This window comes from Cygnus atratus, chromosome 5, assembly GCF_013377495.2.
Source record: "Cygnus atratus isolate AKBS03 ecotype Queensland, Australia chromosome 5, CAtr_DNAZoo_HiC_assembly, whole genome shotgun sequence".
Lineage (NCBI taxonomy): Eukaryota > Metazoa > Chordata > Aves > Anseriformes > Anatidae > Cygnus > Cygnus atratus.
The window spans coordinates 60,988,281-61,014,980 of record NC_066366.1 but is presented as its reverse complement, the minus strand read 5'-3'; the positions used below and the strand labels follow the sequence as shown (position 1 = coordinate 61,014,980).

The 26,700-nt window shown below is 39.9% G+C and overlaps 2 protein-coding genes across 3 annotated transcripts in view; one reads left to right on the top strand and one right to left on the bottom strand.

Moving 5' to 3' along the window:
* EXOC5 (exocyst complex component 5) overlaps positions 1–16,818 on the bottom strand; it is a 28,918-nt gene extending 12,100 nt beyond the window's left edge. Inside the window, exons 1-10 of one of the 2 annotated variants that reach the window (XM_035551523.2) lie at positions 16,667–16,818; positions 11,999–12,090; positions 8,210–8,357; positions 7,615–7,809; positions 3,103–3,167; positions 2,593–2,621; positions 2,311–2,420; positions 1,782–1,826; positions 1,540–1,680; positions 364–446 (exon numbers count right to left, since the gene is read on the bottom strand). In XM_035551523.2, the coding sequence (XP_035407416.1) occupies positions 364–446; positions 1,540–1,680; positions 1,782–1,826; positions 2,311–2,420; positions 2,593–2,621; positions 3,103–3,167; positions 7,615–7,809; positions 8,210–8,357; positions 11,999–12,090; positions 16,667–16,693 (935 nt within the window). In that variant the 5' untranslated portion in view covers positions 16,694–16,818. Of the gene's footprint in view, positions 1–363; positions 447–1,539; positions 1,681–1,781; positions 1,827–2,310; positions 2,421–2,592; positions 2,622–3,102; positions 3,168–7,614; positions 7,810–8,209; positions 8,358–11,998; positions 12,091–16,143; positions 16,237–16,666 lie in introns of those variants that run through there. The other variant, XM_035551522.2, reaches the window with a different exon arrangement.
* AP5M1 (adaptor related protein complex 5 subunit mu 1) lies at positions 16,692–26,232 on the top strand. The gene is made up of 8 exons (XM_035551525.2): positions 16,692–17,029; positions 20,628–21,273; positions 22,672–22,899; positions 23,339–23,478; positions 24,197–24,282; positions 24,460–24,575; positions 24,824–24,920; positions 26,063–26,232. The coding sequence occupies exons 1-8, from the start codon at positions 16,692–16,694 to the stop codon at positions 26,143–26,145; spliced, it is 1,734 nt and encodes a 577-aa protein (XP_035407418.1). The 3' UTR covers positions 26,146–26,232.
* Positions 26,233–26,700: the final 468 nt, after the last annotated feature.

Sequence of the window (26,700 nt, the reverse complement as noted above, 5' to 3'; positions counted from 1 at the left end):
ACAACAGAATCCTGATCGTGATTAGGACTTCTAGCAGCTTTATATTTAAGTAAAGAACTTTGCATAATTCATGTTTGATTACATACAGCACAATTGCAATCAAAGTGAGATATAGAGGACTGGCTTTTGCCCAGATTTAAAATTACACTCAAAGACCACTATACTATTTCCCATTAAAAATAACAATGGCTATTTAAAGTTTTCTTTAGGAATGTGATCACTGGAAAGGTTAACAGCCATTAATTTTTTCTTTTTTTTTTTTGAGTTTACTTTTTTGTCCTCTCGTCCTACATCTTGATGACACATTCAGTTTATTACAAGAGGATATCAACAACAGTAACTTCATCATCAGTATGTAAATACCTTGTATACAGATCGTAGAGATTCTTAAGATACTGCTCTGCATCTGATTTCCTGTGTTCTTCTAGCTGGTCCTTTACATAAATCTGCAAAATTTAGGTACATCTGTTAGAAGAACAGATATCAAACCTCAGGTCATACTCACTACCTGTTAGGTTTACATATGTTTCCTTCAATGCACACATTTTCAGTAATTCACGTATTCTTTGGTTTTAAGTCTCTGATTTACAGCCCTTGCATCACCTGCAGATAGTTAAATGCATCTTTTTGAAGAAAGTGATTTAATAATATAAAGTAGTAGAATGTGAAGCAAATACAAGAGAGAGACTGCTTTGAAAAGATACTTGACCAAACACTAGATTTCTTCTCTTTAAGAATCAAAACCACTAGAGGTCTAAATGCATTTCTGCATTTGATAATAAGCAAAAGACATATATTTGTTTACCATAATAGATACACAAAGTACATACAAGCTTAGAGCCTTCTTGTAATTGAATATTTGGCCAAAAATATTATTTACCATAAAATATTAAGTCAAAATTGATGCACAAATTTGGGAATGAAACACAAGCTCAATCCCTACACTATATTATTGTCGATAAGGGGAATAACGCTGACAGGGAAATTGCTTTTTGCAATGAGTAGGCATGCTATTGACTTTACACACTTAACAGAGTGTATTTGCAGGATGGGTAACAATATTTTCAACTACTACAAACTTTCATATAAACAGTGTAATAGCTGCAGGAAAATACTCCTGGCATAAGTTATCTTTCCTTATTCAAAGCTAGCCTCATACATGAAACTTAATTCCAAGCATGAACAGGAAAGAGATACTATTAAATGTGAAACTTCCTTTCCTGCTATGTTCTGGGGATAGCATACAGAAAAGAATCAAATGTGTATGATATCTTATGAACTAGCTAATGAATGCATTGATTCCCTTAATTTTACACACCGCATTTGAGCATTTTCATTTGCACTGTATTTGCAGTACAAGTAGCTTTACTTGAAATAGGCCTGAATATCTGTATGAAATGCTATAGGGCAATCAGCTGTGATTCCACATCTTATACATGATTATGAATATTGTAAATTCACAATAATTGTTATTACCAGATAAAACACTTATGGAGGTAAAGCTTGCTCAATAACTTTAACATGTTAAATTTGAAATACCTGAAGTTTAACTTCAAAGATATTTTGAATGAGTTTGGCTAGCACGGTCTCTGGATTGCTAAAGACTTCTCCAACTTGCTTATTCACTCGTTGGCAGAGAATGGCTGCATCTTCAAACACATCATTCCTCAGGAATGCACCCTAGGGTTTCAGAAGCAAATTTAATATTATATTTACAATTACCTATAGGACTAAATAAATCAACACCCAAGGAGATGCATGCAAGACAAAAAATGCATTACCTCTTGACACTGTTTTATGTACACATCAACACAATGGGAATAGCCCTGTGGAAGGAGAAAAACAATTCAATGTTAAAGCAGGTTCTCCGTGGTTTTGGTACAGAATGAAATTAATGAAATACAACTCCTCTGAAAAAGTTATTGCAAAAAAAATACATTCATCTGAAGCGTAGACTGTTTCAAATCCATTTTTGTCACAAATCTAGCATAGCTTCAATAATCATCACTCTCCATGGTTATACAGCACAGGTTTTAACATTCCTCAAGCATGAATGTCAGCTCACACACATTCAAGAAAAGATTATCTCAGAATGGTCTCTATTGACACTGCCTCTGATTCCTCATCATATGCCTCCTTTATTCCCCTGCATTTGATTTCAGATGGAACACCTCAGTATTTGTAAAGGTGTATGTGTTATCTGATATGGTCATTGTGCCTGTGCAAATATTTTCACTTAAAAGAGGCATTTATTGTATCCTGGTGTTTTTTTTTTGTTGTTGTTTGTTAAATTAAGACCCCTGCTTTTACCTTAAAATGAAGCAAGACTGCTGCTACTTCTCTCATTCTGGAGATTTCACCTCTCCGCTGTGCACTGGTAAACTCTTGAATTAGCTGGCACTCTAAATCGTGGTACTTACCTGGAAAGGAATGGAGAAAATAAGAAAAAATAAAAATAAAAAAATGAAATCCATCAAGCCATGTAATAAAAGCACTGGCAAAAATGGTACCACTAACAGTATTGCATATTTCTTTGATCAGTTTTAACAATTCATATATAGGAGTATGGATTGAACTGGATAGATAACTTACTTGCTATCTTCGATTTTACTTCAGAAAACCTGTTAATATCAAAAAATACCATGATTAAATTCAAATCCACATCACAGGAGAAATCAGACATCCTAGAGTGCCTGTTACCCATGATCTATTTCAAAATGAAAATATGTAACACAAAGATGACAGAAAAGTTACATGCTTCATAACCATAAAAACCTACAAGCATCTAATCCAAATCTAATTAAGTCAGCACACCAAAATTACCCCATTAAAAGTCTGTTAAGCAGTTTAGGATGTGTATGTAAAGATGATCCTGCAACATGAGTACATGAACACGAATTCAAGAATAGAAGGGACAGAAATAAGCACATGATCCATCTCAAAAACTACAGGAATCACAAGTGAAGTAAAGCCCCTCTCCCATCTTATCCCTCCCCATGTCCCCCACCACCCCCATAAAAAGAGAAGCATCAGAAAATTACAGCTGTGAAGTAGTTGTGGTGGGTTTTTTTGTTTTTAAGAGATGTTCAGATAGAATTTTACCTGTCAAAAGGTAGTTCCTGTGCAATCAAATGCAGTTTCTGAATAATATCAGCTGCCTCTTTAATCTGTTAGAAATAAAAACATGACGGTCGATTACTAAAGATCTGATTGTGGGCTATTCCTTTCTTCCATCTCCACTGTTCAGCTTTCATACATGTAGTTCCTATCTCTAAAATTAACCGATATACCTGCGGAAGAGATCACCTCCTTAAAGTATGCACTTCTATGATGCTTATGATAAATTCTAATATACAATTATATAGGTCAAGACATTAGAAAAATTCTTTCACTATATGTTCATATGGGACACACCTCTACAGGTGTTTAAGCTGTCTGGACACATAGCTCAGCACCACATCAGGCCAACAAGGCTTATAGACTTATAGACTTAGTTTCCGAGCTAATCAGCCCCAAATAACGTGGCTAGAGCAATCTCACATCAATAAGTACCCTTCCATTTTGTAAAAAAATACACAAATATAACACGCACAGCCAGCTGAATTGCAACATGATACTTTACCATGAATTAAGATAAAAATCAGACTGACTTGCACCCAACCAGAAGAGCTCTCTGTTGAGCTCCAGAAGTGAATTGGCTAACAACCCTTTCAGACACCCCAGGAAAAGCACCAATGAATTCTTGAAGAAAGTACAGGATAGTTGCATCCAGAAAAGCCATGACTATGCTTGGCACGAAGAGGAAAAGAGGGGGGAAAAGGGATCATGGCAGAGCATAGCTAACGTTCTCCCCAGAAAGGAGAAATGGAAGCTATACTAGAAATTAAAAACTGTGAGGTCTAAAGCAAAAATTAAGATGAAATTTCATTTATCATGCATCGACAAAATATGAATAGTCTCAAGGATACAAAAACTAGAGAATAAAGGTAAAACAGCATGCAGATTTCTGCTGCCCTGAACAGCAAGGCCTTTTACCATTTGTCTTTCAATGATCAATCAGCATGGCAAGTGCATCTAACTAGTGCTCAGTGACTGTTTCACCAGGCTAACTAGAACTACAGAAAACGGCAACTGCTAATTTTGAAAGTGTCACAAAAAGAGCTGGTTGAAACCAAAAAAGGGTAGATTTAGGTTAGATGTTAGGCAGGAATTCTTTACACTGAGGGCAGTGAGGCCCTGGCGCAGGCTGCCCCGAGGAGCTGTGGCTGCCCCATCCCTGGCAGTGCCCAAGGCCAGGCTGGATGGGGCTGGGGGCAGGGGTCCCTGCCCATGGCAGGGGCTGGGATTAGATGGGCTGTAAGGTCCCTGCCAACCCAAACCAGCCTGCGATTCTGTGATTAAGAGCAGCGAATTTAGCAGACAATGTTGACTGGTCCAAACCACGGCTCTGTGACAGCTGTAGTCTTTATTTGGTCTTGGTGACTGGAAGGCCCCTCAAAGGGAGTGATGAAAAGTAACTACCACATCCAGGCAAAGCCCTCATATACGCTGGCACAATAGATCACATGGAGAACGTGCACATTGTGTCCTTTTTCCTGTTAGCCACGTTCCAGGGAACTAGGGTGAGAGGAATGGAAGTAACGAAATCCTATTCTCCCACCACTTCAGAGCAGTTTGGGATTAAAACTTTTCAGGAATGGAACAACACACACAGGTAAGAAAACAGGGCACAGTCATCGCATGAGGTTGGCTGTTCAGCAAAAACAGGCGCTCTAACAAGGCGCAGTCACTCTGCTTATTAAGAGCAGCTTATGTTTTGAACTGTCAGCTTACAATAGCCTCTTAAATCAAAAGCAGCCACGCTCCTCAAATAAATCCAATGAAACAGCAGTTATTTCTATTAGCTTAAAGCAACCTTAATACCTAACGAGCTTTTCTGTTTGATACTGATGTCATTAGGATAGTCTATATATTAGCAGTTATTCATCAGTATTACCAAACGAAAAAATCAAAAAGGGAAAAAAAAGTCACCCGACAAATGGAACATTTTCTCTCTTCTTTTCACACAATAGCTGTTAACTAACTTCTTAGATTTTTATTGAATTTGTGGCCTTTTCTTATGCACTACAGCAGCCATGACAAATCAGTTCTACATGGTTTCTGCTTAAATCCAGACATATCTCATTTTTAATTGAATCATGCTTCTGTAAACTATTACATCAAAATAAATATGGATTCTGTAAAACACAGACTAAAACATCTGAAAAAAAACAACAGAAGAAAAGGTGGACAAGGGATAGCAAGAGAAAATTTTAAGAGAAAACATTGTTATGAGCCAGTTAAAAGGCATAATGGAATGATGTTGAATGCAGAACATAAATGAGGAAGAGGGTGTAGGAATAACAGTAAACATTAAACATGACAACGCTACTGCATGACAAACCAGTGAGGTGCTGCACCATTTTGTAATTGAATTGTTTTAACTGGAGTGATTTGCTTGCTTTAAGACACTTCCGTGAAGAGGAGGTCCTGGTTAGCTGGCAGCGCAAGGCAAATCGTAACGACTCTGAGGATGAAGACACACAACACACAGCTTAGGACAAGAGAGCAAAGGAAAGCCATCATGGAGACAATATCTGGAAATTACTCAGTACAGCTAGGAGAAAGTAATGGGAGAAACAACAGCTTGCATACAGAGAAAAAAAGAGGAGGTAAGAATCCAACAGGTTTTAAAAAACTGACATCACTGAGAAAATAACGAATCCCTGACAAAATAACTGCTTCACAACTCCTTTATTGCCTCTCCTTTCTCAGCATCCCTTGCCCTCAATGTCTTAGAGAAAAACTCACACTTGTGAGGGACGGCATTGTATAAGAAATCCCAGCATCCTCCAAAATACAATCTAAAACCACATCAGTTCGAAAATCAGAAGACACTGATAAAGTATTAGTGATTTACGTTTTAGAGTATCTGCTACTATGTCATGCTTCAGAAATATTTTTAGTTCAAAGATGTATTAAGATGTCACACCACACATCTAGTCAGGTTCTTTTATTAACACTATTGCTACCTGCTATTTAAATTTGGAGGCAAAAAGTTACAGAGCAGTACTAACACACCAGGGCTGAAAATACTCCGTGTAAAATAACATATCCGGAAATTTTCATTTGTGTTCTCACATGCTTCCTTTGCAGGCTGACATAAGACTTTTGGCCTTTCCTACACTCGTCTTCCTCCAGATTTGCTGAATGCCTTCAGGGTGTACAAAGATTAATTTGTTTAACAATTTCCAGCCTTACCACATATATCTACCACAGAATTTTCAGACCCTCCAATGGGAAATATTACAAAACAAAGTTCTGAGTAAAAGTTGAATTCTTTACGAGACTCTTCAGGAGACAATACAACTTTCTTTAAATTATGCTTTGTTATTTACCATGCTGTTTTAAAGTAACTTGGAAATGCATCTTTTATTTCTACTTAGGGAATAAAAAAAAAAAGAAGACAACCTTGAACAGACTATCTACATAAGAACTTTTGTTATGTTGGAACCTTTCTGTTTTCCTTGGAAATCAGAAAAGTATTTTTTGCACTCCCTCGCAGACTAGGGCAAATTATCAACTGGCAAATTACCATATATCCACAGACCATGATTCAAAAATCACTATGCAACTGAATTCTTGGAAATAAAAGTATACGAAGCTACTAGTTTTCCAACTCCCTGAAAGACACTTTTGGCTTAGTAGTGAAGGGATGACATTAACTTTTCTTAGGTCCTTTATGAGAGGCATTTCAAGAAAAAACATTTTTTGCTGAATGTGCAAACCAAGTTTTTGCTGTTCCCATGCACTGCAACTTTTCCTGACTACAGTCATACCATTGCACACAATTTAAGCAGAGCAGGATGATTGTTCAGGACACACTTGGGGGGAACAAACAAAACAAAACCAAAACACACACACAAAAAAACTACTTATCTTACTACAATGTGAATGAGTCTTTTTGCTTACAGCTGGACACTATTCCGTCAATTTATTTCTATTAGTCAGACCCCTCAGATTATATTTGCATCACGAACATACTTTTGAAGCATAAGAAAAACAAGATGCTTTAACGTTTCTTTGAAGTTTTCCTGCCTGGTTCCTCTAAATTCAGAGGGTGGAGACATAACCACAGGACTATACAAAGCCCCAAGGCATGCTGTGACAAAAAGGTATCCAAGGCCAGTGGACTGACCCAACAGAGTAAAGTTTCACAAAGAAGTTGTATTCAGAAACGTTCTGCATTACAGGGTGGATCTGAGGCAAGGGGTTCAAAGAAAAGGCAGATATTGTACAGGCTCTAAAGTTGCCTCCCCAGCATTTCTCAAATCTCTGATAATTTCATAAAATGAAAAATGCCAACATTGCCACATTAAGCATCACTGAATACAAGTGCTTTATCAGCAATCTGCAGCCTAGTGTTGTTAATTTACATTTCAGAACAATGCAACTTTAACAAGTCAGTCACTCACTGGTTTGAAGTCTGACCATGGTAAGTCATGGTAGCAGCTTGTAATTAGGGCAGTACTGCTTATTGCTTTGAACTGCTTTCATCCCGCTGACAGCTCTTACCTTTTCAGAGTTTGTAAAAACATCAGACTTCAGCTCTCCATCCAGAAACTCATTAAAGTATTTCATCAGCTTCTGAGCCTCCACAGCCCGTTGCCGTGGCGTGTTTACCCCCTCCAGTTGGTCTCCAAGGTGACAGACCTTAGTTGCTACATAGCTGATGTGCTCGTCCAGCTCTTGGAAATGTTGGAAGGCAACCTGGGAGAACATGCACACGGACACAATTCTCATCGTTTCCATTTACCGTGCTTTAGGAAGCACGAGATTTACATCAGTAAGAAGCACGGGGAATCCAGGCATCAGCTTTCCAGGCTATCTCAAACTGCAGAACTACTCGGAACTGCTAATTAAGTGCACATAACTGCTTAAAGTTTAGTGCCTTCCATTAAGCTATTGTGAAGACTCACTACTTCTGGACTAGCTAACGCTCATTAATGGAACATGCAGATAAGCACCCTCTGACAGGGGAAATTGTTTTCCATCAAATCCTCTATTTTCACCCCAAACAGTAGCACACTGTACCAGGAAATGTTAATGGAGCATGTGATGCTTTTAAAATTTGCAAAGCTTAGCACTGACTATACGCTTTAGATTTTACCTGGTTGCTCTTCTGCAGCTCTTGTACTTTCTTGGCAAATTCCTTTGCTTCCTTCTGGCATTGCTGTTCGAGTTTCTCCACCTTTCTCTGAATCCTTTCATCCATTACCTGTAATTCTTGGATGTGATTTACAAATTCTTCCAATAATCTGATTTAAAATAAAATACGGTAAAGCAGACTTTAGTTTGAAAGGCATCGTCTTACACAGAGAGCTTTTAAAAAAATAAAAAACCTCACAAGGCTGACATAGTCCTGCCTACCTTCGGAAGGCTATTTTGTTTTAAACTGCACCATCCTAGTTGTGTAGAACTCTATGTCTACATAAAAGCTTTGTGATCTTGTAAATGGTAGATGAGAATGGAGGAAATGGTTAAACATTGATTGCTCAAGAACCTGGCTCTCTCACTGGCACAAGAATCCCTCTATCCCCATCTTCCTTAAATACATTTTATCAAAGCAAAGAAAGCTTAGGCCGCTACATCCCTTCAATGTAGGGGTTATAACAGTAAAGTACTTTCTACTGTACTCTAGATTTTATAATAAACTTGTAAATCATTGTCTATTTAATAGGCAATGAATGCAACTACATAGTCTAATAATGTTGTTTTGGTTATAACCATATTGCTTCCTGATTGTTTCTTTTCTTCCTATAACATACACTATTTAAAGCTTTTTCCTTGCCATTTCCCATCACTTTCATTTTACTTTCAGACTCACATTTTACTCTTTCCCAGCACAGTATATTTGAACGCGTTCTTCAATTTCCTCTATTCTTTTTCATTCAGTTCTCAATGTGTTCCTCTTTCATTCCTGTTTTTGTCCATTCTGTCCCATTCCAGTCAATTTTTCAGCTCCTATTTTTCTAAACATCTCAGTCACTGATGCACGGGAAATGGACTATTCCCACATCCTCCATAGCCATAAAACTTACACTAACAACTGAAAATACATGAAAGATTGGAGAAGTCTGCTGTCCATATTTCATGTCAGAGCAGAATTGGGAGGAAGTCAGAATCCTTTCCTGGGAGCTTCTTCTAGATTGCTGAGGAATCCGCATTTTCACATATACTCTGTTCAGGAGGTATCCTGTGAACCTGATGCCCTTCCAACGTGCAGTACTGCTGAAAGGCAGAACGAGCATGCTGTTCCTCTCCTGGCTCCCCTTGCACTTGACAGAGACTCTCAGCAAGCAGAAGGGAAAAGTGGAACGTGTTGTTCTATCCTCACATGACTCCTTCAGCACTTCATGACTACAGCAGCTCTCTTGGCCAACATCGAGGGCTTTCTCTGAGCAACACCTCAATAACATAAAGTGACTCTCTCTAGTTGCATGGAGGGTCACTGAATTTTCAGATTTAATTTCTGCTGCTAAAATGAACTGGCTTTTATCTTGCTGCTTAGACCATCTGAAGCACCTTTTTTTCTCACTGTATTAGTTTAAAAAACTAATTAGTAATACTAAAAAAAAATTAGTATTTCAAATGGTATTTTTACAACAGTAAGTGACTAGAAAAAGTCACGACTTATTAAAGAGAACCTTGATTGTGGCAGATGCTTATGACTTCTTTCCTCCGTTTCCTGCTTGCTAGAAGCGCAGAAGGTAAGCATGTTGCATTAGATTCCAGAAAAAAACTATGGGGAATAGGCTTGAGTTTTGAAAATTATTTTTAAAATAAAATTTTAATGATATTAAGTAACACAAAGCATACTTTCAAACAAAAGCATAGGGAAGTACAGAAAGTTTCTATTCATTTTACAAGCTAATTCAGTTCAGTTTTGGGGGGTTGATTATTTTTTTTAAAGTAGGTAGTGTGCCAATTCAGCATTTAGTCAGCAATAGCATTCAACATATAGCAAGAGAGGAAAATACTCAAATAGAAGAGGTAGCTGCTGGTCAGGTTTCTCAGACCAGAAATAAGGAATTCAACATCCTTTCTACAACAAAAGAAAGCACCACTTTCTAAAAACGGAAAAGAAAAAACATATACCAAAAAGAAACAGAAACCTTCTGGTATTACTTTTACCTCCCTTTCTCCCCATACTAGAAGATCCAAAAAGTATAAACTATTTACTGGGCAGGAGTCTCCCACTTCTCCTGATATATATACAAAAGTACATCACAGAAGTGAACACAAGCAAGCCAACACAAATTAAGAAGTTAAATTGACTTGGCGTTAGTACCAATCACTAACTACACTGAAGTATACACCAGACACAACTGTGGAGAAAGAGCTAGAGGAAGCAATGCTACGTATTTCCAGGCTTCTTCCTGCTTAACTTGCATGTAAAGATCTCCATAGGATACTGGCCTCAAATTCAATGTTAATAGTTCATCATCTTGCTAGGAACTCCAGCAACATCCCCCCTTCTCCATAGAGCCAGACTGCTCAAGAATGAATGTCCTTTGACTGTGCTAAAGAAGCATTTCGTATCTGTTTCAAATAACAACAGATTGTCTACGATTGGTAATTCCTAGATTTCTTAAGACTTCCAGCTTAGGTTACTACAAACAACCTCAATCTGGAACAAGACTGTGTGAATGAGGAGTCACTAAACCACTGCACTTTGAATTAATTCACCATCATAATGTAAATCAACATTCAGGTAGCTAAACGTTTTGTTGAGCCTCCTAGCTCAAAAGCATTCCAGAAGAATAACAGGAGGATGATCAAGCTCACCTCCTTAATTATAACCATTTGAAAAATGAAAACACTTAAATTAATTGCATCTCCAGAAAGAATACTAATACCGGTACAAAAGCTAAGATGCAGCGCTACTTGAAATGGTCGCTCTTTTGAAAACAGAAGAAGATCCAGAAGTGCAGAACACAGAAGCTTCCGTGTTGAAAACTGCTGTATAAAATCATGAATCTGAGTTCCCACCTGTTCCTGGCCCAAAAACCAGAAAGCTTTTTTCTTAACTTAGGGTGAGGTTTCTCAACAGAGCCAAGCCAGCTCACCACAAGCAAGAGGAGAAGGTCCTGCTCTGCTTCTCCCTTCTCCACTTTCCTGACCTTGCTCCTTTCCTCACACACATTCCTCCTTGCCACCAGCTCACAGACACACCATCTTCTTCCCTTCACACCTGTTCCTAGGCTTTTCTGTTCCCCCAAAATTGCTAACTCAGCTAGAAAAGAAGATGACTTTTTGTCAGGTTAGTTTTTTAGTCAAGTGGATTAGCTTATCCCAGGATCACATGCCGAGAGCTGGCTCAAGATGAGCCATCACAGCATGCAGCTAAGTGCAAGGAAAAGGGGCACAAGTCCACCTCCATTCAGCAGAGGCAAGCTGTTCATTTGGTTCAGACTAAAGCGCACACATTCAGTTCAAAGCAATCTAAGCCAACACTGCCATGTTCTGGCCTTTCCTCCCATCCTGTTTGTTTGTGCCTTTTATTTGCACCAATACTGTAAACTACTGGGTCCTACAAGTCAGTGTAGGGAGCTAAACTAGCAAGAAACTCATTAAATTGACTTAACTATCATAGCAGCAAAGCCTAATATTATGCTTTAATCCAGAAACTTTTGTGCTTCGGAACATTCATGTCTGACAAACAACATCAATTCTCCTTTATTCAAAAGGTCTAAATCAGAAAGTGACTTTCCCTACTCTTGTTACTAAATAATTGATTCTGAATAATTGACTCATGGTCACAAATTCTAGCAATTCTCCCAGATGAGTATTTCACTGGATACACACCAGTGCCACATACAGGCTTTTTGTTGTGCGTGTAATAGAACAGTACAATTCGAGATGCATTCATTTTGACCATTATGCGATTTTATTTTACCTTTTTGGATCAAAAGCTTCTCCACCTCTGGAACCTCCTCCAGGTGTCCTCCATGCCAGGCGCTCAATGTATTCATCTGCCACAAAAGGCTCCTAGCCACAGAATAAAAACTCTTTACAACGTGCCACAGCAGGGTTGTTCCTTAGGCAGCTGCTTATGCATCATTTTGAAAGTATTTAGAAGCTTTACTACAACCAAGGGCAAGTACAGCATTGACAATTACCCCATCACCTCTTTCTTATGTTTACATATTTAAGAGAGAGCACTGTTTTTAGTATGGTGGGTTTGAACATCCAGTCTAGCAATTGTCAGACTACCAGAAAGTGCTTTGCTAACAGTCTGAAGAGCTGGCTCTACGCTACCTGCAGTCATTTCCAGGTGAGCTTATGGATTGTCATTACAAAGCATCTGACACATGCAGCAGCCACGCTGATCTGAGACACTGAGAACTGAGAGATCACCAGACTCTGCTGCAGCCCAAGAGCTTTTCACTGTGCAGCAAACCAGATGAGAGAACTGATTTGTTTAAAAAATTATGGGGCAAAGTAAGTTTTCTTTGCAGATGCTCAATTCTCTGATTCAGTTCGCAACATGTCATCACAAGCAAAACTGACCAAGGCATTGCCCTGTGACAAGGACAGTGCCAGATTGCCACGGGACACTATGCAACATCCAACTGCAGCTGCAGAAACAAAGCCGATAAAAGGGAAAATAACAAAGGAAGCATAAAAACAGACAACGGACTTTACTCTCCCAAGAAAGCGGGGCCTGAACGATGCTAAAAACAAGGTTACACAAGTTTATCCCATAATATTTGCCAGATCTTCCTCAAGAAATACTGCACAACAGTGAAGAGCTAAGAAGATTATTTTCCCACGTGACAATGTTTTCTGAAGGCAGAGACCTCGTAATAAAACCAAGAACTCATATTCTAGTTGACCTCCTACTTATATCAGCTCAAACATTTCTTCACATAGTTAACATTAAGTGCCCAAAACAAAGCATAATGACGTCTATCCTTTAAAATAAAACCCACATTATTATTTATCCCTTCAAATTCACTGGTAACCCAGCTGTATCGCTTTGGTGCTAATTATTAGCATATCTGAGCTTGGTAAATGAAGTATTCTTGCAGACCTCAGGACTTCACGGAAAGCTGTTACAGAACACGCAGCAATGGGTCTAAAACTGTGCAACACAACCCAACACCGAGCCAGGAGTGGCTCTGGCTGGTAGTGGTACTTGCCACAACTCCATTCTGATAACGAAACACACAAACACAACATCACTGCTTTTGATAAAGCTTGGGACAGACAGACAAAAATAATAGGGAGGGAAAAAACAGTATTTTCATAACTAAAAGCAAGGGTTGGAAAGCAAATATTGCCAGTCATTGCTCACATTAACAAAGCCACTATAGTGTTCTCCTAAAACACATTATGCCCCATCCAGTCAAGCCCAGCTATTAAATAGAAACATAAAAGCTTTAAAAATATATTTTGCAACTTGCAGAATCCTGCTAGACAGGGCAGAAACTTCAGCAGATCACCCGGTAACTCCTCTTTCAAAGACTGACCAGAGTAACTGTTTCGCTCAGCCAGTTAGGCTGACTTGTACTTGGTACAAGCCACTCAGCTCTTAGCCCCAGTTCTTCCTGATACACAACATTGTTTCCTTCACCTGAGTCCTTTTCATCAAAAGTTTTAATGCAATGTTTTCATACTAAGTATAAACTCTGTCCTTAAGTCATCTTTACATCTCGATGTCTGGGAATGTTTTTGCAACTTTAATTACAGGCGAAACGAGCCATTCAATACAGTAACACTCCCTTCAGGGGAGTCCTCCAGCTTCATAATTACCTTACGGCTCTTCTCAGCACTTTTCCTTTATATGAAAATCACAACCACAATTTTTCCTCTGAAGATCCCGTAATCCAGCTGGAGTACCGCTCCACTTACAAGGACACCAGTGTCAAGCACAACTCTGTGGAAGACCCTTATATAGAGGGCGCACTGTTTAGCGATGCTGTGCGCATACATCTACGGATGCATATATATACACACTCTCTCTATATGTATATCATAAATATATATAGTGATAGTGCTTATAGTGATGTTTTTTTTGGTCAGACAATATTTACAGGGCTTTTCTGCAAGCCAGAGTATCAAAGCTTTGTCTCCTAAGGAAGTTTGATATACACACCCTAGAACCTCAAGAAATAATAACTGTGCCAACATCACCCTGTCCGTTACGCCTCTGTTCTCCTCTAAATCTCCCTTGAATATACGTGAATGCAGAGTGTCTGCAGCTCCCTCCCCTACATCCCAAATGCCAGCAACAAACAACTCGGTCAACTCCTAATCACACTGTGCTGCCCAGCCACAAGGCCAAACCTAAGTTGCAGCACCCGTGCCCCCTCCGCTGTCCTTTCGTGTGCCCTGCTCTTCTGCAACGCTCCTCCTGCCTCCCTCCTTCTGCAGCATCTGCATTGCAAACCTGCATTGTGTTTTAACAATTTGACACAGCAACAGAGAGTGTTAATTAGTTTAGTCAAACCTAAATGATGGCAGAATCACTACTATATGCAGCCATAGTATTTTAAAAGGGCATTACTCTGGAACGCGTCTGTTTCTCAAGAACACTTACATAGACTAAAAGAAGCTTTAAGTCAGGTCTCCTTTGTCATATAAATCCTGTTCTGTATTACTCAAATGGTAACCGTAGGGGATGTCATGGTGTGCAGCATGCTGACCAACAGAGTAAGAAATGAGCTCTTTCTTCTGAATTTTCACAAAGGGTAAACTAAAAATAATCTCTTTGATTTATAAAGAATAAATGAAGCCTGGGATGATCATTTTAAGACATGGTTCCATGATTTCAAATGTTCCCATTGTAAATCCAAAGTTTTAGTTTTGTTTAAAATACCTCTAATATAGACTTTTTAATGTTATCTTGATAATATGGTCACCTATAGCTATCTGACAGCCTAATTCCTATTTTAATTTTCCTCTCCAGTTCTGCAGAAACTGCTGAAAATCAGCTTTTACAAATGTCATTTGCAAGTTCTTTGCCTGTTATCTGATGAGCCTCAACAGTCAATTTCTTCACAGCTTTGAACTTCGCTCTAGCTCCAGATGAATTAACGTGATCCTATCCATTCAGCCAATACTACTGATTTAATAAGAGATAGGCCTGAAGTGGATGATAACCTGGTTTGATCTGGTCTGTATAAAGGAAACTAAACTGGACCTAGCAATGTTAAAATCCAGTTTAGCGATAATTATTTTTAAATTACATTTTGAATTATACGTAGGAGAATGAGTCCCTGTCATGTCCATTTTCAGCACAGATCCTTCTGCATAATTCTATATATCTATACTGAAAGTTACTTTCAAACATGCTTTCATGTAAACACTGAAGCCAAATACCACCCTCAGTATTTGGCTCAGGATTACTCCCATAGTAAGTATCTTCATGTTCTAACCTTTATGGCAGTCACCTCAAACTAATACCAGGCAATATTAATTTAGTTAATGTCCATATAACCTCTCCTGCCTTTGTAGTGAAAGAGAAGCGAAAGCAGGAGAGAAAGAAATCTGGGTTTCCATATTGAAAAACATTTCAAGCCTTATCCCTAGGCAAAGCTCTCGCCTACTTTGCAACTCCATCTTTATTGCTATTGCAAAATGAAACACATTGTTGCGAGATCCAGAACTGCCAAAACAGACAGTTTTCTTTCCACATACAAGTCATCTCATATTCACCATCCCACAAAGAACAGAACCGCAGTCGTCACATTGAGAAATGAACAGACTCCTAGAGAAGAGTATTAAGGAGGTGTAGAGAAGGTATAAAGCCTGGCATCTACCTGCTTAGAACATACTATATTATTCTTGTTATTTTTTTTTTAAACCAGGCAAGCAAAAAGACATGAATCATAACACTCATGTGTCAGAATAGTGATTCATAAATACAAGCGAGCACAATGCATTTATGTAAGCCGCATATAGAGGACCCTACAGCGAGACATGAGACCTCTCCTGAAGGCTGGGGAAAGCGAGTCCTGGTGTTAACACACCAAATGAACGCCAGGCTCTCGAGTGACTCAACAAGCAAACACAGGATATCTGGTACCGATACCTCACCCCCAGCACTAGCAATGGGGACAAACACCGCCTGTTAACCACAGGTCCCATCCCGAGATGCCACGGTCCAGGCCAGAAGAGAAGTTGCCGGCGTGTTGTTAGATTTCCTGCTTGTGGCCTTGGGCGAGCAAATTGGCTTCTTGCACCTCAGTTCCACGGCAGCTAAAGGCAGGGCAGAGGTATTTCCTTATTCTCAAAGGCACAAATTGCACTTGGACACTACGGTGCCAGGGTCAACCAGATGTGCGTGTTCAGGAGGAGATGGGTTACTTTACCAGCCAGCCAGGCCCTCACAGACCCAGGACCCCCAGGAGAAGGGTGCCGTGCATCAGGGGCGCTGCAAGCCCTCACCAGGGGGGCGACGAGGGACAACACCCCCGCCGCCCATCACCCAAACCCCCTCACCCGCCCCATTTCCTCACATTTTCGGTGCACACCCCCGCCCCCCATCAGGGCGGGAGGCCCCATTTCCCTCCCCGGGCCCTCCCCACCCGCAGCCAGTCGCGACTCCCACCGCACCCACCTCGAAGAGCTCGGCCGCGGCGGCCATGGCGCGCAGGGCGGGGGGGGAGGGGGGGTTCCTCAGCGGCCCTCCGCCGCCCCACGGCCGCCTCCCATTGTGTCCCGGAGCCCCGGCACCGCCGCCACCGGCAGCAGCCGCCTCGGCACCGCCTCCACCCGCCGGAAACGGGCCTGCGCCGGGCGGCCACCGCCGCACGCAGATCCCGGCTCCTCCCCGGCCCCGGCCGCCATCTCCTGCTCGGCCCCGGCCGCCCCTCGTTGCCCGCAGCCGTCCCCCCCCCCTTTTGCCCGGCGCTATGGCGCTGCGGGCGCTGTGGGTGCTGAGGCACGACCCCCGGGCCGGCGGCGCGGTGCTCTTCTCCAGGTAAAACCCCTCTGCGGGGCCGCTGCCGCCGGGGTTGTGCTCGGTGTGGGGTTGGAAGGGGAAAGGGAAGCTGGCAGCGGTGGGATGCCGCTCTTGTAGCGGGGCGAGGCTGCTCCGGGCACCCTCTGCAGCCCCCCGTTGCCTTGCGGAGCCCCAGCGCTCTGCTGTTATCGCTGTGTGGTTATCTTGTTATTTTTAACAACTTCTGTACTTTGCGCAGGGCTCTTTTGTCTCCCTTCCTCTTTCTGTGTTGGTTTCTTTTCTAAATCTTAACCTTTTTAAAAGATTTTGCCAAGCTGCTCTCTGCCTTGATAAGAATATTGACGAAAAAGCCAAAGTAGCCATAAAGAAATACTGTCAGAGGAACAGGCAGGGCACAGAGCACGCATTTTGTTTATAAACTCTTAATCTTGCTCAGTAATTGTACTGGAAATACAGCATTTTCAGGCAGAAATTTAACTTTCAATTTGATTTTAATCTCTGCATACAAAGAGGTTTTTAAGTTAGTGAACCAAAGCAGGACTTTTTTTTTTGTTACTGTTCAGAACTCTTACACAGTTTTAAGTAAGACTTTGGGCTAGGAGAGTTGGTTTTGTCAGTCTGGGAAATGTTGTGCCCCTTTCTTTGCACTCTGTGATTCCAGAGGACTCGGTACCAAAGAAGGAGAGGAAAAACAACTGGGGGATAGGGAAAGAAGAAATGCTGGGACCTGGATAAAGATGTGACTTACAGTCCTCATCTGAATTCAGAAAAGCTGAAGAGAGAACCTAGAAGGAAAAAGAAAAAAAGAGCAAGTGCAGTATCTTCCATTTTCGGGTGCAGACACAGCTCTCCACATTGGGCATTCCTCTGATTGTTTTAGGATTAGTATTGTAGTCCTTGTATTACCTATGGGACTAGAGATGAGGCCTCCCCTCTACAAACACAGAGAAAGAGAAAGCCTTGTCCCAAAAGTCTGCGAGTGTAATCACCATGGAGGATGGGGGGGCGGGTGGCAGGGATATGTGAAGTAACTTGTCACACAGTGAGCGGCAGAGACAAGAAATAGCGCTCCTTTGAAAAGGGCAAACTCGACTTGATACTTCAAGTGATTTCCAGACTTAGATCTTTCAAGTTCCCAGAGGAAATAATAGGGCTGTGGAAACCCCAAGTTTATCCTCCTAACTGACCTTAAATTCAACAAAGCGTGTAGACAATATAAAGAATGCTGGATCACATGGAAACTGTTGGTTTCGGGACTTAGGCACTCAGCTGGAGATACGTGAGCCCTGATCTTTAACCTTAGAGAAGACATCTGGGACATCAAAGCATTCCAGTTTTTTGAGCTGATCATAACTTAATTCAGGCAACAAGTACGGTCTCTCTCTTGAATCACCAAAGCTCATTCATCCATGGAAACTTTCATCTTTTTAAGTTTTCATCACTTTCTAGAGGGGAATACTGAAAAACCAAGATCAGAAGGGCTAACTAATCATCTAATGACTCAGCTAAAGCTGAGAAGGTTCAGTAGGAAGAGGAAAAGGTTGCTGTGGTGTGGGGACGGGTTCAGCAAATGCAGCAGGCAGATTGGGACAGAAGACAGACAAAACTAAACTGAAATATGTCCTCTTCCTTTGCTTTGGAAACAGCAGCTGAAAATAAGAGATTCTTACCAACATTCGTGCAGCAGCTTATCAACAACCTTGCTCAGGAAGTCCTCATAAATTTCCAAGCAGCAAAATCACAGTTTCCTTGCTGTTCAAAATAGACATGAGACTGTAGGGAGGCGTTTTACTGTCATCAGTATCCTGTTTATGAATTTTGTAGTTCAGGCTTCTCTCTGCATACACTTCCCTTTTCCTTACTGAAAAAAAAAAAAGAAGCCCTAGATGCCTGATTAAGAATCAAACAAAAAAGCACAGTCAGTGAAAATAAGCATGAGGAAGCATAGCTGCCTCCAGCAAAAGACTCTGCTACGCAGTTAAGAAAAGATGATGTAGGTGGGACTTGTAGGCAATGGGATAAGAGCCATGCAAGTGTTCAGGAACCAAAGGGGGACATTACGTGTGGAGGTCACAGATAAAACAAAGTACTACATTGCTGGGATTACAAGTTCCATGGCAATTTAAGAAACAGCCTGTCAACATGTCTTTAAAAAAATGCTTAAAAAGGAGAATAAGTAAAGGTTCACGTGTCCGTGGATTTGTTTCTCCCATTTTCATTTGTAAGTGTGGCCCTGAGCACAAACAAGCATATGGCCTGAGAGCAGATCAACTGCAAGGTGATTCATGAAGTGATTTTTCTAGTTCTCTGCATGTAACCTGTGATAGAAATTTTGAGGGTCCACACGTAACTACTATGGGAATCCACAAAGAAGAATAAAGAAAAGCTAGCCCGTTATCAAACTTAAATTAAGGGAGAGTCAGGGGAGTCTGTAGTTCCAAAAAGGGTGAAAACCAATGCGTTAGTGGAAGTAATCATTTTTCTTTTCTCTGCTATTTATTAAAAGACAACTCTTTAGTTCTTCTTGATAGATTTAGTTTAGCTTAAGAAGAAATTCATCCCTCTTTCCTTTAAAAAAATACTGCTTCAGAAGAGAATAAGATTTTTCGCAAACATTATCTCTAGAAAATTTGAAGTGAAATACACACATTGATGCAACATAGCAAATTTAAAATATACAAAGCTTTGTCTCTGAAACATTAAGATTACATCTTTAATACTCCAGTGTCAAAAAAACAAAATGATCAAACAGTCGTAACAGCTCTTAAGTCACACATATTGCACCTGCACTGTAGAATCCAGTTTGCCCCCTTACAAAAACCATGCAACTGTTGCTGGAATTATTGGACTTGTGCACAGTGAAGTCTTTTTGGCTTTACAGTATTGTAAAGATTTGTAGTTAATCTTGTTAATTAGTTAAAGCAACTGCTGCAGATCTATTGTGCAAGTTCAGAACAGCAATGCAAAGCCTGTACGTAAGTAACTTCAGTGATACTGTGTTACAGTGTTTAGCAGAGTAGCAGAGTTATAGCAGTAGCATACCATAGGTAGAGAAAAAGCTCTTGTAGTTGAATTTGATTACATGTGGCATCCATCTTCTTAAGTGCCTTGTCTTCCATGTGATCTCACCTCTTAGAAATATTTTGTTGTTGAAGTTTCATTGCACTGATGCGTCGTGCTTGGGTTCATTAGTGTCATTTAAACATCCTGTATACCTTTGTGCAACAAGACAGTAGACAGACAGATACACATGCCATTTAAGAAAAATCATTTGCTCAAAGTTTCCAGTGAAAATCCACCTGCTAGTATGAATCCTAATTAAATGAGAAATGGTTATAATGACTGTGGTTTAGATTGTGATCCTCTCATTCTTTCTGTCAGGACACTGCCAGTGTCTGCTGGCACAAGGTTACTTCTAGGAGTTTGGCCTTTAGGAGTTACGCTGATACTTGAAACACATCCTTGACTACATCAATACTCCAAAGATTTTTGTGGTGTTTTTGCGTTCTCTAACAGCCAGAAAAGGGATGATGTGCTTCTGCTTTTCGGAATCCTGTTGGTATGATATTTGGGGTGGGAAGAGTTGAGATAAGACACTCTTATTTCCATGTTGCAGGCGTTACCCCACCGTTGAAACACGTGCAGAGGCCTTCAATGGATCGACGCATGTGGCTATCCCATCCGACAGCGATTTTCTTAAAGCCTTGCTCTTTGAACTTAGGCTCACAGATGACCAGAGTTTTGTGGAGCATCGGGATACGTGTACCCGAATTGATCATTCTTCGGTACGTTCAGTTCGCGTCGAAGGAGGGGATCTCTGGCCTGTGGTGGCTTTCCAGAAGAGTGGTCTGATCTATGCCTGTCTTCCGCTGGTTGAAGAGACCCTGGAGCCCCGGCCACCCCTCCTTACCATCAGTGGGCTCTCGCAAGGACTTGCTCTTCTGTTCGGCATTCTGGACTACATTTCTCCGAGTCGGAAAAATGAAGCTGAGATGAGTGCAAAAATAGGCCAGCTTCGAAACTTGCTTATACAGGCCTGTCCGCTCGGCACCCCCTTGAACACAAACATAAGCAGTTTAAACAGCTCTTTTGATGACATTCAGGTTATTCCTACAGATGAGAAGCAACCGGTTTGGAGATCCAACACATATAAAGGCAAACCTCAGGTTAATGTCTGTATCACTGAAAAAGTCAAGTGCATGCAGTATGACAAGAGAGATGTTGTGGATATGTGGCAAGTTTACGGAGTGGTGAATTGCAAGGTGAGAGTATTTTTTGTGCCAGTCTCACCAAAGTGCTTTCCATGTAAGCGCACTAGGAAACTGAATTCTCATTTCATTTTACCCTGATATGTTGTGAGTGAATTTCTAATATGGTAAAATTTGAAAGCATAGCAAACTATTGCGTATTAGATTAGTGTGTTAGCAGTGTTCTTTATTTTGGTCTTTACTGGTTTTTTTTCTGCACGCTTCATACATTTTTCAGTAATTATTTTTGGGACTTAAATCTCCAGCAGTAGCTAAATTGCATGTATTTTCCCATTTCTTGTATTCTAAATGAAATAGGGAGAAGTCATTTCGTACAGCTTTTGCATGTAAAGACTAAAAAATAGTAGTGCTAACACCATGTTTGTTTCCAGCTATCTAATAAATAATTACAAGACTCATTCAGAAATAGTTAGTCTGCGAGTGTCTCTACGTGAGCATTTTTACTTAATTTTCTTACCATACAAAAATTTAACCTTCTATTCAATTACAACAAAATTTTGAACCCACATAGGAACTGTTGACACAGAATCCATGGAAAGAAACCAGTAGTACAATTAATTTGAATGTTTTTATATATGGCAATGACTTTTATTGTTTAATATTAAAATTTGGGGAATGTTGACTAAATAGATTAATAGTTACTACAGAATACATTAATATTTTTGTATAATCTATAATTGATGTATTTAACGTTCTTTGTTCCAAATTATACTCCGTATGTTATCACAGTACACTGTGTTTGTAACTGCCATTGTTTTAAGAGGAGAAAGACGTAATAAAAAGTGGATCATGCTAATTTAATTATTAGTAAGAGGTGGGATACTCGTCTCCAAAGGAAGCCAACCTAAGTAATGCACTTCTGAAGACTTGCTTTTTTCCCACCAGCCATGCTGGTAGGGATTATGTGGGTGAACAGCATCCTGCTCTCAGAGGGACAAGTTTCTAGGTCATCTTGCAGAGTGGATGGTCTTACATAAATGAAAGCCTTGGTATAATCATGCGCTGCTGAGCTGGCACGCGAAGGGACGAGACAATGGATGCACTGCACATGGTTGCTGTGAGAAAGCTGACGTGGGACCACAGTGGCCATTAATAGCATGCTTCAATCCATTAAGTGGATGTTGTAAAAGTAACTGAATTAATCAGACTGTCACCAAGACTGTTTATGTAATGTTCAAAATGATTTAGCTATAGCAGTAAGTCCTTGGCTTGCTTATGTACTGTTTTGCTGCTAAAGAGCACTTGTTGATTAAGAGACATCTAGCTAAGGCTGCTGAAGCCAGGTGAAAAATTTTAGTGTGAAGGTTTAATATTTTTATTTGATTTTTGAACGTCTAATTTTGACTTGAGGGAAATATTGTGGAATAACTTTTTGTCTTCATTTTTTTCAAGTGTGATATAGAGGGAGCTGCGCCAAATGTAACCCTCACTTTGAATCTCCCAACTAATGGCTCTCCACTCCAAGATATCCTGGTCCATCACTGCGTGACTTCCATTGACCCTGCCATGCTCATGTCCAGCAGTGTTGATCCACTGGATGATTCTGTGTATAGTGGACCTTACAAATTTCCTTTCATTCCTCCTTCAGATTCGTTCAACTTGTGTTACTACACTTCCCAGGTAATAACATCCCTGACCCTTGTTGTTTTCCAGCCCTCAAACAGGAATAAAAATACGCGTGGTGTTGAATGCATCTAAATGACTTTCAGTCCAATACAGGCAGGTAAATGTTCTTTATATCGTAAACCGCTTGGAAGGCACTTCAGGACTTGAGTCATCTGCGTCACTTTCAGAAGGTGCCAGTACCTTTGACTGCTTTTAATTTGTGAGCAACTTAGATGCCTGAATTAGACAGAATGAGTCCAGGCTGAGATGTCAAGTACATATATGACAAATCCGTGTGTTGTAAGCAGCCCAAAGAGTTTGGCGGATACTGTACAAAACCAGTCAGCAATTAACAAGTTTATTTTTTTAAGTACTTCAGAAATTAAAACAGCATGTAACTCATCTTACAATGGTATTGTTGACATATCTTGAGAATTAATGTGGTTTTCTCCAGGTGCCTGTTCCACCAATTTTGGGATGTTATCAACTCATTGAAGAGGGATCACAGTTAAAATTAACAATTAATTTGAAGCTTCATGAAAGCATAAAGAATTCTTTTGAATACTGTGAAGCGCGTATACCTTTTTTCAACAGGTAAGAATAAAGGAATCCTAAATACATTTCTTCCTTTTCTCTGTGATCTTCCAAAAATTGACCTGTCAGGAGTCAATGTTGTGCCCCATCAAAGACACCAACTTTGCAAATATTGGGAAACAGCCTTGGAATTCTTGTAACTTCTGACCAGAATTATTTGGTAACATTCTCAATACTTCCACTGAGTATCCTGTTTCCCTGTGTTATTTTTTTCCATGTGAAATGCTGCCACAATCCTCCAGGTGGATTAAGTCTTGAGATCACTAAACCAGGGTTACCTGTTCCTTAAGACTGCTAATCCTAGCTACAGATCAGCTTATCAAAAATATAGTTATTTAAAATTAAAACGATAGTTTTCACATAAGCCTCTCTGACAACTGCCGTGACTACACTGTCACATAATTATAATGAAAATTTATAGATGAAATGATACAGAGTTGCTGATGGTGATCATAGTGTTAGTAAAATGCTATCAGTGAACTAAAGACAGTAAAATATCAACAGCTCTCATGATTACTAGGTTGAAACCACAGTGATTTCCTCCTGCTCTGTAATTTCTTTCCGTAAATTAGCAGTGTGCGTAGATATGTATGATTTGTCTGTATGCACATAAGTAATGTCTGTCAGCATTTGTTGCTTTCTTTAACAAAATTATTGCTAACAAATAACCAAATGATATTCATTCCAGTGGCTTTATTGCTCCTTTTTCATACTGTAGGGGCCCAATCGCTCATTTAGAGTACAAAGTTAGTTATGGCCAACTGGATTTGTCACGAGAGAAGAGCCTACTGGTTTGGGTCATTGGTAAGTAGAATACCCCTGTACACTCATCCTGCTTTGGCAGGGGGATTGGACCCGATGACCTCTTGAGGTCCCTTCCATCCCCTACAATTCTGTAATTCTGTGATTCCTCCCCGACTTGGTTTTCTCTAGTGTAAGCACAGCTGTATAATTTCTTATAGATGCTGTTTCTGGCTTTAGGACAGAAGTTCCCTAAATCTTCAGAAGTTTCTCTTACTGGAACTGTGACTTTTGGTGCTGCAGGTGAAGAGCACCCAACTGACTATGTTTGCACTGGGAACACAGCTTATGTAAAAGTAAGTCATAGTTTCTGTGAAATGCTGCCTGAATAGCCAATTTTTTATTATTTTAAACTGGCTATGAAAATACATTGATTTTAATGAGGTGTACTCAGTGTAGAGTCGCCTGTTGTCTTGCTTACAAGATTTGACATCCTGTCATTTTGGGGTTGGCTTGTACACCAACAGCATCTAACACAGGTTGCCAGTATTTGCACAGCAGCCATGATACTATGCATCTTACCGTGTATTTCCTCTTTCTGTAGATGTATTTTAGGATCCCAGACTTCACACTTACTGGATGTTACGTAGACCAGCATTCTGTCCAGATCTTTGCACCAGGAAAACCCAAAATTACTGCATGTGAGTTGCTAAAAATGTCAATTATAACTTCAGTATGCAGTTTCAGTTAAATAAATCAGATATTAATAATTAAAATTATGTAGTTAAAATTGCACAAATCTTTTTCCTTGTTTCCTTGGGACATCCCAGAAATTTTGTTTTCTGCTTTGTACTTTTTTTCTTGCAATGCTTCATGGTTTCTTCGAGTAGAGACTGGCATCACCCTTTTAGATGAAAGCTCTTACTGCTAAATGACCAAGTCAATCCCTCTCAGGCTCTCTCCCATTCACCCTGTGGTGTTTTACAATGTTCTGCGTAATGGCAGGACTTTATAATAATGGGGGGACAGAGAACACCTTTTTGTAGTCTGGCCTCTTGTTTAGGACGCTTTTATTTAAAGATATGTATGGACTGGAAGTACAGTCCGCAGGCACAGAACTCAGCTCTTGCATGCAAGCTGAGACTGTTTCTGTCTGTCAGTGCCATCATACCAACACCTGTTGGTGGATGTGGTTCTGCATTAAATCTGTGGAGCAGAAACCACCGCCTGTTCTGGAGTTAACATGTCACTTCTTCCAAGTCTGCGTAATATACTAAAATATACAAAAATATACTAAATGGGAACACAGTCATTAAATCTGGCAGTCATTAAATCTGAGCATTACTGTTTAATAGCAACATTTTTATTTGTTGCTTTCTATCTGCTGTAACTTCTGTTGGTCATGTTAGAAATAGTCTGTAAATGCCTTTTGAAAACTGTGATCTACACTGTTAAGTTTGTGACGGGTCACATTCAGCCCTAAACTGTAACACAAAAAAGCATCATTTTCATACTGTGTTTTATATCAAGTATGCAATTTATACTCATTCAATGAAATCCAAGACATCCACCTGCTTTTGACTTAACCTCTGAATTTTAAGCTTTTGACTGGTACATTAGTAAAGGTAATTGAAGCTGAGACTTTAAATGTATTATTATCAGAAATAATTTTCAAATAATAGTAAGAGTCTTACAGTTTAAAGAGGCCATTATATCTTTTCTGTAAACTAGTAAGGATGTATTAGCAGCCTCTTAACTTGGATGAAGATATGTCTGATTGTAAAGTACCCTGTAATGTTTGTTTTTCTTGTCTTTTTTTTTTTTTCCCCCGTTTGTTTTTTAGCCCGGGAACTGATTTCATCTGATTATTACATCTGGAATTCTGAAGCATCAGCACCTATCATGTACAAAAGTTTATATTACTGATGTAATTGTGAATGATTTTTGTGTTTAAACAAAATAGCAAATTAAAGTAATACCATGATACAGTGAAAATAAATTTGATCCAGCGTTCTTTTGTTTGTTTAAAAATGTCTGTTGTGATTAAAAACAAATGAATTCACTTCTCTTAAAAACATAAGTTTATTTTAGATTGTTTAGTCCTGGATAACAGCCTAGAGAAGACGATTTGAATTGCGTTTTCCCTGGCCATTTTTATTCTCCATTCTAACGTTAACTGGTGCAATATAGGTACGTAGTGATACAGATGATACAAACGGGTCTGTGTGGGCAGGTCTTCTGGAGGACACCCATTTACTTCATTGGTTTTGTGAACCAAAAATCTTACCAAGACGTGAAAGCTTTCAGTGTCTTACTCCCTTCCTGAAGTTACAAGAATCTGCTTAGTTTCCTGATTAGCAGGACAGTCAAAAGCAAGAGTTCTCTTCTTTTCACAAGATTATTTTGTGCGTGTACGTACAGAATATATGAGTCAATAATTAACAAGAATCTTAAGAGAGGCAGTATGACAGGAGCAGTGCT

Coding starts and splice junctions, on each gene's coding strand:
- AP5M1 (XM_035551525.2), top strand. CDS start 16,692: ATGGCGCGCAGGGCGGGGGGGGAGGGGGGGTTCCTCAGCGGCCCTCCG. Junction 17,030..20,627: donor GGCGCGGTGCTCTTCTCCAG/GTAAAACCCCTC, acceptor TCCATGTTGCAG/GCGTTACCCCACCGTTGAAA. Junction 23,479..24,196: donor CGTATACCTTTTTTCAACAG/GTAAGAATAAAG, acceptor TTCATACTGTAG/GGGCCCAATCGCTCATTTAG.